Source organism: Rhea americana, unplaced genomic scaffold (assembly GCF_003343005.1).
Source record: "Rhea americana isolate MKP2758 unplaced genomic scaffold, rheAme1 scaffold_132, whole genome shotgun sequence".
Classification (NCBI taxonomy): Eukaryota; Metazoa; Chordata; class Aves; order Rheiformes; family Rheidae; genus Rhea; species Rhea americana.
The window spans coordinates 633,158-645,824 of NW_028185395.1; the positions used below are offsets into that span (position 1 = coordinate 633,158).

The window sequence follows — 12,667 nt, forward strand, 5'->3', positions numbered from 1 at the left end:
ATCTGAAAATATTCTGAAACTGCTCCCCAGATATGGCCAACTGATTACTTTTCTTAGGTGATGCACACTCAATGAACCTAATGTAGATAAAATTAGCAATATTAAATCCAAGAAATTATTTCTCACCCTGTGATTTATGGTTTACCTCCTGCAATATGAGAGGCTTGGCACAGAGAGGCAGAGATACCTCAAATGCCACCTATGGGACTTTTTTATAAAAAGAATGTGAGACGAGGGAAGCATTCATCAGCAGCTACATATTGGTTGTGCAGCTCTTCCTCCTGTTTGATGGGTGTTAATATTCACACCATTCATTCTTTCTATAGCTCTCCACATACTGTCAATAAGAAAATCTCAAGCAGAGAGCTAAACACAGCAGGGCTAAACAATCTCCGAATATCTGAAATCCTTGGCTGATAAAGCAGGAGGAAGACTGTGTAATTGCTCTGATCCATGAGAAAGGGAATACTTCTTTTCACCTAGGGAAAGTTGTTTTGTGCAACTGAGTTGAGCAATCCAGGAAGGAAAAGAACCATCAAAACCCTCTAACCTGTCCTCACCAAGGAGCCCTTCCTGCAATTGCTGGGCCTGCTCTGGGAAGACAGCCCACCTGCTCCTCCATTGCTACCTAAGCTGCACTTAGGGACATACACAGCCTGCAGGACTCACAGTCACCCCCAGACTTCAAATGAAGAGTTTCTAACCTGAGAAGGGTCTGATCACACTCTCTCCCAGTCAACGGGAATCTCCAGAGTCTTTGGAGCATTTCCTAACTGTATACAACTGAGGTCAAAATCTGAGAAGTCCAGTCTTCTTCTTTATAACTCTAGTAGTAGCCCACTTGCATACTTAGATTAAGGTGTACTTTAAGACAATTCTCTTCTTATCAGAGGTTTGTATGAAGATTTCTCTGTTACTTCATCAATCCTCTCTGTTTACATATCCAATAGTGTACAGACATAACAGGTCAAGCAAACTATATTACATGACCTTTTCCTTGATGCAGAATCTCAAATCCTGTCCTGCTCATTAACATGTTTATGTGGCAATTAGGTATATTATCTTATAACTAGGAATTATTGCTTTTCATATCCCTGTGCAATCTTTCTAGAACTACTTGTAAAACCCTCCTCATCACAAATTGGAGCTGGCATTGGAATCACAACCCATCTTTCTTATTGCAGACAGTTTCAGACCAGTCTCTTTTCTTGCCAGGACACAGGGCACAGCTCCTCCTGCCTCTCTTGTCCCACTGGGAGCTCAGAACCAGAGCCACTAATGCTGCAGCCACAGAAGAGGAAGTGCAACTCCCCTACAAATCTACATGACTGCATTTTCTGCCAGGATCTGATCCAGTCTTAGGATCTAGCTGCTAAGGCATGTGGTCTACCCTGAGAAGTTGATTTTCTGTGCAGCAGTATGGAAGCAGCAAAACAATGTCCCTTTCCCTCCAGAAAAAAGCCAAACCCTTTTCTCACAGAAATTAATAGTAAAACTGTCTTGACCTCAGCAGTGCTGTTTCAGGTCCTTCATGATTCTTTGCCTCTTACAAAGAATTTTGCTTCATTAAGATGCTGAGTTTTCCTAAGCAGAATATTTGATTTGCTTCAGGTATCAAGCTGTCTTAATAACGTGCTTGCCTACAGGGAATCAAATGGGGCATCTCTGAACCTGCTGAGGCCACAAAACGTTACTGAGTGTTATATGTGGGAAGGGTTGAAATGCACAGGCATGTTCTTGGAGGGAGTGCCTCCCTGTTAGATATAATTGTTATTGAAACTTAAAACTTCAGAATAAATCGGGAAGGCCAGTCAAATGCAAACAACAGGAAGTCCAACAGAGACTGTATTTGCTTACTGCTCATCACACTTCCGCAGAACAAAATGTCCGAGATTCTGCCTTTTGTGACAATGAGCTTTCCTGAGGTCCTAAAGGCCAAATCCCCTTGTAGGCGTAAAGGTCATGAATACAACTGTGAAGAGGTGAAAGATTTGAATCTCAACAGCCCCTTGAGATGCTTACTCTGGAAACAAACTCAAAAGTGGCAAAACAGAAGACATGATGCAACAATGAAACATTTCATCTTTAGTAGAGTTACGTACTGGGGAAGGGAAGGAGAAGGCAGTTGTTCTATAGCACAGTTGTGCTATAGTTGTTCTATAATTCTAGTTTTTCATACCACTTTAAACGCAGCCAGCTAGAGAGAACAAAAATCTTTATGCAGTTTGACTAATTCAAACAATATGATTGCAAGAACACAGGAAGAAATATCCTTCAGCAGAAAAATAAATGAAAAGAAAAATAAGTGAAGTAAGGTGATTCATTGTGCAACATATCAGTGCCCAATCACACTGCAAAATAAAGTTCAATGTATTTGCTCTTTTAAACAAAAGAAAAGTCTGATTTTGATTGAAAATGCCTTAATTAATCACTTCTCTCAGCTTCAAATAGAAAGACACTTGAGCTACAAAAGCTCTGCTTGTATCAACCACCAGGCACACAAACACTCTTCCCTAAAATTCATTTAGCTGTCAAGCTAAAAAAAAAAAAAAAAAAAAAAMAGCAGCAAAGGGCTTCAAGAATTGTGAAGTCTAGGCACCTTGGTGATGCTTCTGCTTTAAATAATAATCATAGAAAAGTACACTGAATCCTAACTCTAGAGGAGATTTTGTTCCTATTTCTCTAGAAGGGAGAAGTGGGGTGAGGATACCATCAGTGCTTTTACATGCTATGCTTTCATGTAAATTATTTCAAATGGGAGTTTTTTCTCTCGCCTGCAGACAAAAGCAGAATGCATCACTGTTGCCAGACCACCTGGGACATGGGGAGGATAGGAAATTTCCAGATGGGTTTTAAGACAATTCATTTATATTTATATAGCCAGAATAAATGTTTTTCCTGAGATAGCATTTCCTTTTGCTCTATCTAGACCACCAAGAAAAGAGGGAGGCCCAGAAATTCTATTGCATTAATAGTCTTGGTGTTTATGGTTTTGGTTTTTATTAACTTGTGGGAGCTGTTTATTGAGTCATAAACTCTACTAATGGGGATATTATCTCTAAATTATATAAGTACTATAGTATTTGGATTAGTTAAAAAAGGTTTAAAGCAGTTACATACTTACAGTTTATCTCAATTACCAACATGATCCCATAATGGGAATTTAATTGCTAATTGCTAGCTTATACTGCAAAAGAACTACAGTAACAACACACGATATATAGCCTGTGTAAACATGTCCAAACAATTCTGTATTACCTCCTTTCACTGCTACCTTCTCATATGGTGTTTTTTTTATCACAATGCTTGAATTCATGAATTGCTCAAATTAAGAATCCCTCTTTGTTAGAAAGCATTTCAACCAGTGCTTCATGTCACTGATTTTAGCAAGCTTTTTGCACACACTTGAATGGCTTTGCATAAAAGGGTCAGACTTATGCATACGCTTAAATACTTTGCTAAATTAGATTCTCAAAGAGTCCTGATAGAGAAAAAAAAAGGTTCCATATAAGTCAACATGAGTTTTCCCACTTACATAACTGTAGCCACCTTTGACACAGAACCACTGGCCAGAGCCTGAGTAGAGCTCACTGGAGACAGCAAGGTCAGTCTGCCCTAAATCTCTACTAAGAAACCATTTTAGCATAAGATCCAGAATACTCCAGGAGAAAGATTGCATGCACATTCAACACATTCGCATGGACACAAGTTCCCCTCTGTGTGGTCTTGCCAGGTCAGTCACACCAAAACCAAAAGGTGTGACTGGTGTCTGAGGCTTAGGAATTCCTGCCCGTAGCAGGGCCACTGCAGTGCAGCAGCTCCTGCAGCATGGGTGGGAAGCAGCCAACCACTCATCATGCTGCATCTCAGTGCTGATAGAGCCCAACGGTGGAATTCATCTTGCCCAACAGCAGTGCAGACATCTACACATAGCTTGTTAAAAACTATTTCACAGTCAACGCATAGAAAGTGGCACTGGATGGATATCCTCCTGTGGATATTTTTAAAAGACTGGGCTAGAAGTACTAGTGACTCTCCCATAAGCAAGGGGTCCACAGAGAGAGTGCAGGTGCAGATATTAGCAAAGGAGACAGCAGAATACAAGGGAGGTAAAGCTCAGGCTCATATAGAGGAGGGTGCACCCACTCTTCCAAAGCAACTCTGTGAAAGGTCCTCTTTTTGTCTTTGAAAACAATGGCATTCTTTTAATAGATTTGCCTTTGAAAGAAGGAGCTTTCTGAAGTACTGTTAAATGATACAACAAATTTATGCTGTTACCAATCATCCTACCATATTGCTTGCCAGTGACCAGCATTAGGTTTCAGAGATGTTCGTGAATCAGCTCCTATACTTTTCTTTCTTCATAGTTCTTAATACGAAACTAGTCTGATGAAAGAGGAGAGCAAAGAGGACAGATGGCTAGGTTGAAGGGCAGATGAGGATAGCTAGTTTATTTATGTATAATACATACCAGAAAAAACTTCCAAATGATTCAGAAATGCCCAGCTGTGCAGAGGAAGAGTTTATATAATCTATAATCTTAATATTTTAACTTATATTAGCTTACTTCCTCTTCCTGGTTATGCTCACTGGTTTTAAACTTAACATCAGGAACTAGTAGGGGCATGGACTTTCCTCCTAATCCCCACCTCACTGTTTGAACATTGCCTAAAACAAGAGTGCTGAATCTGACTGGATCTTAGTCACCAACCTAAACAAACAAGAAGAAGAAATTAATTAAGAGCAAATAGCAATTTTAAAGAAATCTTTCAAAATGGTTCTGATGTTTCCTTCTCAAGTGTTACCTATATACCTATGTTACCTCTATAACACTTAACAACATTTTTTAAATATGACTGAGCTCAGATCGTGGTATTTTTTTTCTTCCTGATATTGTAACTTCTTCACAAACAGGATAAAATGATACCATTTTGTCCTCTCCCCCATTCCTCTTTCCCCTCAAAATATTCTCATTGTGCTTGTCCTAACTATGCACTTGGTCTGGCCAGAAAAGGAGGGCTAAGCTACTTCAAAAGAAGAAAAAATGTGCTTAAGTGAGTAGATATGTTACAGATAAGCTATTGAGGGTGCAGGACATTATCAGTTAAAGAACTAATGTTACCCTCCATGTCACTGAATACCTGCGTACAAGATTTAAACCACCGGAAAATTTTTCTAATGATTATAATTCCTTGTCTTGAACCATGGGAACATGTAGAAGCATCCAGCAAGCAACAGGCTAGTGAATTATTGTAAGCGATATATGTACTACCGTTCTCCAAATGCTGTCAAGTAACTGAAAACTTCTATCTTGGTAATTGTGGCTTGAGGATCCCTGCCGTTTACCAATAGAAAATTTGCTTTTTGGAGGCAGAATTGTTTCCTGGGCTAAGAGGACAAAACAAGAGAGCAGATACTGGATTCAAATGGGCTCAGACTTTTTCTATGAAGAGCTTTCCTGCCGCAGAGTGGGATCAATTCCTATCAACACATAAGATAAAAATGCGGGAGGACTTCAACATCTATTCATTTAGATTGATGAAAAAGAGCTGATCTGACATTGGTTCTGTCTGGAGAATACAGTAAGTAGTGGTATGATGGGCAGGACACAGAAGAACAGTTGCCTGATAAGAAACTTTATTTTCATCCACAGCAAATTAGATTGTTCACAGCTGCTTGGGGCCACCATATCTGAGGGAGGCCCATTTGTCAGTGACCACAGCAGGCACTCTTAACTGGCCAAGAGCACAAGCTGATGCAGATTGTAAGCTAAACAGTGCATTACCTGCACACAGAGACAGGTCACCTTTGCTGCTTGTGGCCCATTATTTGCTTGCAGCAGCAGCTATTCCAGAGAACAAGCCTCTTATTCTCAAATCCCAAGTTAAGGAAATAAAAATTAACATTGAACACACAGCAGACCCCAGCAGAGAGATTGAGAGCCAGTACCGTAATGTGAATCTCTTTGCTCTTGCCATGGAGAGTGCAGATACTTGTGGAAAGAAGATATCTTTGGCTCCTCTACAGAGATTGAGAGCTGAGATTAATGGCAACTGTGAAGGCTGCCTTCTCCTTTATGTGATGCATGCTTTAAAGCTGTGGCCTCCTGCCATCTTGAAACATAATCTTGTGGTATTGTCTTCATTCAGGCCCCTCATCAGCAATGTGAAAAGAGAGAAGAAGGCTGGTGGCAGGATTAGAGGAGGGGTTGAAATATTCTGGGCAGCATATGCTTTAAGTCACATTATACAAAGAGTATTATGGGACTGCTGATTGGCTGAAGCTTTTCCCTTTGGAAGCACTGCTGCTTGTAAAAAAGAAAGCCTGGTGAAAAGTGTTTATAACTCATCACAATACAGTGTATGGCATATTATAAGCACTGTGACAAGCACCAAAAATATGTTTCAGACCTTTTCTGCCCTATTCCTAGGAGATCCTTTTGTGTTCATTGGAGTTATGTGAGACGCACAGAAAAAGAGGCGAAAGAGAATTAGGAAGAAAAAATCAGAGAGTATTAGTAAAAATATATGGATCGTCACTAGGAAGTATTCAAGTATCAGAAATCTGATAATTCCATATACTTCTTTTAAAAAGAAAAAAAAATGAAAGAAGCCTCATTCCACGGGCTCAAAGACCAGAAGGAATCTTTTGACATCAGATACAGTCCTCACTATTACAGGCATCACATCCTGTAATCAATCTCATCAGATGAGCCATCTCAATCTTAAAACTAACTAACTGAGTACTTTGCTCTTGGAAGGCTGTTAGAGAACCTCATTGTTTTATGATTTAAAAACCTTTTTTAATGCCAAGTTCAAATATTCATGACAATTTATATCCATTTGTTCTCAGGCCACCAATGTCCTTCATTAAAATAGATCTTTTCCTCACCTAGCATGTATATCCATAATATATTTACATTGAATATTCACCCTTCATTTGATCATGCTAAATAAGCTAAGTTCCTCCAGTCTCTTTCCATATCTACATTCTCCTGGTCACCTTTGCAGTTCTTCTCAGTGCTGGTTCTAGTTTGAAATTACCATGACTGACCAGACCTGTACATAGTCTTCTGCATGAAATGATGTGCCCTATCGTATTCCATATACTAATTTTCCTAATGAAAAGAGGCTCTTTTTTGTTCTGTGAGCATAAAGGAAAAATAAAAAGTAAAGTGAATTTCTTGTCTCTTAAAGCTACTTGGGAAGTTCTAAATGTTCACAACCAATCTTCCTTGAAACCTCTCAGATGTACAATATTTTCATTAATGAAACATATCTTTCTGAAGTCTGAGAATATTAAACATTTACAACTGCATCCACATAAAATGTTGAGTTGAGTCTTGGTTGCATGTTTAAAACCTTTTCAGGTTTCATCAAACTGATTTCAAACACTAGTTGTTTTTTTTATTTGGCTGTCAATACTATCCTCATGGTCAGATTTCCTTGAAATAAAATTTTCCTCTTTTGAATTAAAAAGTAGTATATGGTCTTGTCTACAACCTGGAGTGCTTGAACAAATATTTATGGCTTTATTTTTGACCCTCTGGACAGATCATCATCACTTATTTTATTGCAAACATCTTCCTAAGTAGCAGCAACACACGTGATTATGCCTTGCCTCAAGTTCTCTTTTGCTGACAGAAAAAGGTAAAAAGCTGACTAAAGCTTCATATGTTGCCACACAGAGTGAAAGGAATTTCTTCTCAGGAGCTGGGGACCTAGATAGATGACATATAATCAGAAACTTAATTTATACTATCATACAGTGCAGTTTCTAAAATTAATTAAGAAATCTAAAATTGTTCTCCAACTTTTAGAAAAACACAAATTTGTAGATTAAATTATTTTCTAAACTACTTTCTCTCAATTTGAGTATTTAAATACATTGAATTCTCATCCTAAAGCAAACACTGAAATATATGACTGAAATATAATTTCAGATTACAGAAAGTCCAAGGTTCTCATTCTAATGAATCTGTTAATTCCTCAGCACTAGGCAGAGGCACATACCTCTCACAGATCCTCTCCTTCACCAAGTCATCATGGGTGAGTTAGCTTCCTGCTTCACCTCAGCTCTTCCCTTCTTTAAACTGGGATACTTACCTCTATCACAAGGGCATACAGTAAATTCAGATCTAACCATGACTTGGAGCTGGCACAAGCTTAAAAAGCTGTAGAAAAAAATGCTAACAGAAATTCTGCTTAGTCATCACAATCTTGATCAAAGAGCAAGGTATCAATTAATTTGCAATGTTACAGTAAGAAAGCCTCTCACTAAAATTGTACAGAAATACCATCTTTTCATACATGTCTTACCCAAATAAATTCGGGTGGTGACTAATCTGGTTCATATTTAAAGCAAAATGCAAGAGCTGATAGGTTTCATACCATGCCTGGAAGATTTACTTCTGTATTGGCAGGCTATAATTACTCTGATACCAGACCAACCTTATACAGTGATAAAATCCTGCTATTATTTCCTCTGTAAAATAACAAGCTTTGATATAAACAGATACTTAAGCATCAGCATAGGGATATGGCAGAAATACAGACATAAGCTAAAAAGCAAGAGAGGGAATTGGAACAGAATTATCTTACTGTGCTAATACAGTCTGACTTGAAATTGTAAGAGGTCATCCAATAACCTCTTTTGTTCGTGGAACAAAGCAGTGTCTGTCATGTTCTGCTGTGTTTGACTTAAAGATTTCTTAGTACTTGCACATTCTTCATAAGACCAAACACAAAGATTACAGGGTATAGTTTTAATTATGCTTGTATAAGTATAGAACAGTACTGAGAAGGTGTTACAAAAACACATGAAGTATACATCTATGTTGGAATAAGAAATTAAATGCAATAAAACTTTCATCTTTGTTTTTTTGTTTTACAAGGAATGTTTTCAGTATCTGCCCAAGCAAGCTTTGGAGCTGAAACACTAATCCAAAAACAGTGACTTTCATAGATTGGATTAATCCTCCTTGCCAAACAGATCCTCCAGAAGAGTTAAGTATTTAATCCTTTTCACAGGAAGAGATGGTAGCTGTCCACTCCAGTCATCTTCATACTGAAATTAGTAACCCAGAGAATAACTTAGAACATAATGTTTAAAACAGTAATAATTAAAAGCTGCACAATATATGACTGAATGAGCTGCTTTCTTTCTACATAGAAATCTTCTGTGAAATAGCGGACCTTTATGTAGCACATCCTCTTAAAACATGACTACATGCACATTTTTATCAATCTGGCAGAATATTTTATTAAAATATACTCTCTATCACTAGCAGTTTTGCAGAAATTTTCAAATTAAAGAACATACTATTTTTCCTAAAGGTACATATACTTGAAAGTCTTGCAAGTCTTGCAAGTCATCTATGTCTCAACATTAAAAATCATACAAAATAATGAGATAGAAAGAAGAAAAAAGTGTGCTAAACAAGCACAACTCTGCTGCTGAAATCTGTCTGTCCAATACATATATTGCACCCCAAAATTATCACATGGCAGGTCATGAACAGAATGGTGATCAGATTCTAAAGTTGAAAGATTCAACAGTACTTAAATCCCTTCTTTTCCCTGATCTTTCTCATTTCTTGTTGATGTCCTCATTAAAATATTCTTGTGTGGCACCTAGTCTAGATTTTGCAGCTAACTAACAAAACAATAAAGTGAATAAAACTGAATAAACAATACTGCCACTGATTTGGGCACTGTTTATTAAAAACCATCACTATATATCAGTAAAACAGATATAGCAAGGCTTTAGAGCCACTGAGGAACTGATTATCCCAACTTGCACATGAATGAGTATATTTCCGACTAATACTCTTTCCTCCTCCTTGACTTCAGCTGTAAGCTTCCTCACATAAATCCCATGTGCTGTCTTCACCTGGGGCTCTCAGGCATCAGCCACTTTCTTAAAGTGCATCTACAAGCAAAGATAAGGAGATAAAGATGTCTCCTCCCTACTCCTGTACAACCTCATCTCTTACATTGATCAGAACACACATTGCACCAAGAATGTCAGCTCCGACCTCCTGCCTCTTTCACAAGCACTTTTTCTTCCACACCTTCAATCTGTGAATGCTGCCCCATTGTTCCATTGCCACTTGCACCCCACCTTCAGCTGGTGGGAACGTGTTAAACAGCGAATGAATCTGTGCATCTGCTTCTTTCTCCCAACTTTTTGTTATGGAGCTCTGCATAATCTTCAAGGCAAAAATTTTCAGGGCACAGGCGCTGATTTTCTCTCTATTTGCGCCATTCCAAAGCCCATGTGGCCCCTTACCCTGACAGAATCTCTTAAGAGCACACAGCTATAGCTTAAGCGTAGAATTTATCCATAAAATTAAAGAACGCTCATGGAACAAAACTTAATTGATACTTTGAAACACAAGACTACTGGATAAAACACAAAGAAGGGCTTTGATTTTATCTCTACAAGAAGGAAAAATTCTTCTCTCTTATGAAGTGAAAAAGAAACCACTAGGTAGAGTAGAGCAAACCAACAGGGTAGGACCTTCACTAGACACCACAGACAGTTTGAGATGTTGCAGAAAAAACAGCTTGAAAGTTAGGTAAGAGAGAGTAGTCAGGTTAATACCACAGTACTTGCAGAATACTAGTTGAAATACGCTACTGCTGAACTTGAATTTCAGCGAATGCTACACTTCTAAACTGTCTGAATACAGTGAAAGATATTCTCTACAACCATAGCAACACATTACCAAGGCCAAAAGAGCAAAAGTACGTGTTGGCTGAAGAGCTTTGAATTTATCTGTTACGAGATTTTTAAAGATCCGTGTAATTGCCCTACACACAATCTATTTTAAAATGTTCCATTCAGCATAAGATGGCAAGATTAGATTAATATATGCAGTCTGTTGAAAGAGCATTTTTATTTACCCTGAGTAGCAGGCTGATGGAGACATACAAAGTCGATCCCTCAATGCCGCTCCTGCTGTATGTCTACCAAGGCTGTGGTTTGTTATGTACAAGTTTCCATGAAGTTATTACATATATATATATATATATATACGTATATACACAAATAAGCCTATTTTCTGCATTGACAGTGGAGTTTAAAGAATTTCCTGGCCGTCCCAGCAACTGAACAGATCACTTTTGTGACAACAATATTTGTGGGAGGAGCAGCACTCACGCCCATTGTTCACTGATAAATATACCCGTTTCCCCCTCTCTTCTTTTTCTCTTCCAGAAATATGTTGCAGAGATGTGGCACCTACAAGGCACAGGTGAGTTACAGGACTCCTCTTCCCTGTGTCACTTCTTTGCTTCATTCTAAACCTCCCAGAAAAAAGTTAACTACTTGAAGAAAACAGGCACAAACATGCAAAGACCAAAAACTGTTGTAATCTCTGTTGGATAAATCACACGTTACTATATTTGGCCGAATTATATTAATATCCCAGGGGCCTGGTTATCCCATTCCTTTTACTCAAAAATTTTGCTTTTACCTTAAGGGGAACCTTTATTGTCTGGAAAGCAGGGATTTGATTCTCTCTCCAGTTCAGCCCATCCACAAGCTTCTTATACTCCACTTGCTCATGGCCATCTTCAAACCTAAGTAGAATATTCATACAATAACACAAATTTAAATGGAATTTTTAACACAGTTGTGTCATGCTCTCTTACATTACACTAATACATCGCTTTTTCAATAATGGTTTTTATACCTATAGAACCAAACACTAGCAAGAGTACAAAAGGAAACACTGCAAAACTGACAGGACTTCTATATGGTACACTACATATTCATATAAATACTTACTGCTCATTAATGTATCTCATACTAGAATTCTATTTCTTTAATAAATGAATTAGATTTCAACTAATTTCATTTTACTTTTCAACCATAGCCTGAACTCTTCTAACACTCTAATCTTACAATTGGTAAAATCCTTACAGAGTTGGGATGCTCAGGGTCTAATGCCTTTGTGTAGAAAGAAACGGGTGGAAAGATTCACAGACTCACCGAAGCACAGAATGGGTAAGGTTGGAAGGGACCTCTGGAGATGATCTAGTCCAACACCTCTGCTCAAGTAGGGTCACCTACAGCATGTTAGACAGGGTTGCGTCTAGGCAGGCCTTGAAGACCTCCAGAGAAGGAGATTCCACAACCTCTCCTGGCAACCTGTTCCAGTGCTCTGTCACTCTCACAGTGAAGAAATTCCCCCTCACATTCAGATAGAACTTCTTGTGGCTCAGAGGAGCTATGCTGTAACACAATTAGCCTGGTTTATTTGGTTTCTACAGCCATTTCTTAAAAATAAGCAATCCTTCAAAAACGCTGTTTGCACAAACCTTGGGATCAATTTTCAGCTGACAAGTATACAGCTCTCTGAAGTATCATTTAACAGTCAGAGTTGAAAATCACAATCCTTGTCATTTGGTAGTTGTTTTATAGTATTGTTCTGTATTTCCCTGGACTAATTGGATATGTTTGTTTCAGTTATGAGGGTCTTCTGAAAGTGTCTGTGGTTCACCTGTGTCTATGGAGGGATATATTTAACTGTTTAGTCTCAATACCTATCTTTTGGTGGAAAAAGTCAGGCGAAACATTCTATCCTATATTCTGGTGAGACAAATACTATTTCATGCGTAGGAGGAAGATCAGCTACACACTGTTATCTTCATGAAACAAG

General features: G+C 38.3%; 1 protein-coding gene across 1 annotated transcript in view; it reads right to left on the reverse strand.

Annotated features, from left to right (window-relative positions):
- Positions 1-8,800: 8,800 nt before the first annotated feature.
- Positions 8,801-12,667, reverse strand: part of EFHC2 (EF-hand domain containing 2) — a 64,986-nt gene continuing 61,119 nt past the window's right edge. The window contains exons 14-15 of the mRNA XM_085297903.1: positions 11,480-11,585; positions 8,801-9,066 (exon numbers count right to left, since the gene is read on the reverse strand). Of these exons, the coding sequence (XP_085154029.1) occupies positions 8,971-9,066; positions 11,480-11,585 (202 nt within the window). The 3' untranslated portion in view covers positions 8,801-8,970. The remainder of the gene's footprint in view (positions 9,067-11,479; positions 11,586-12,667) is intronic.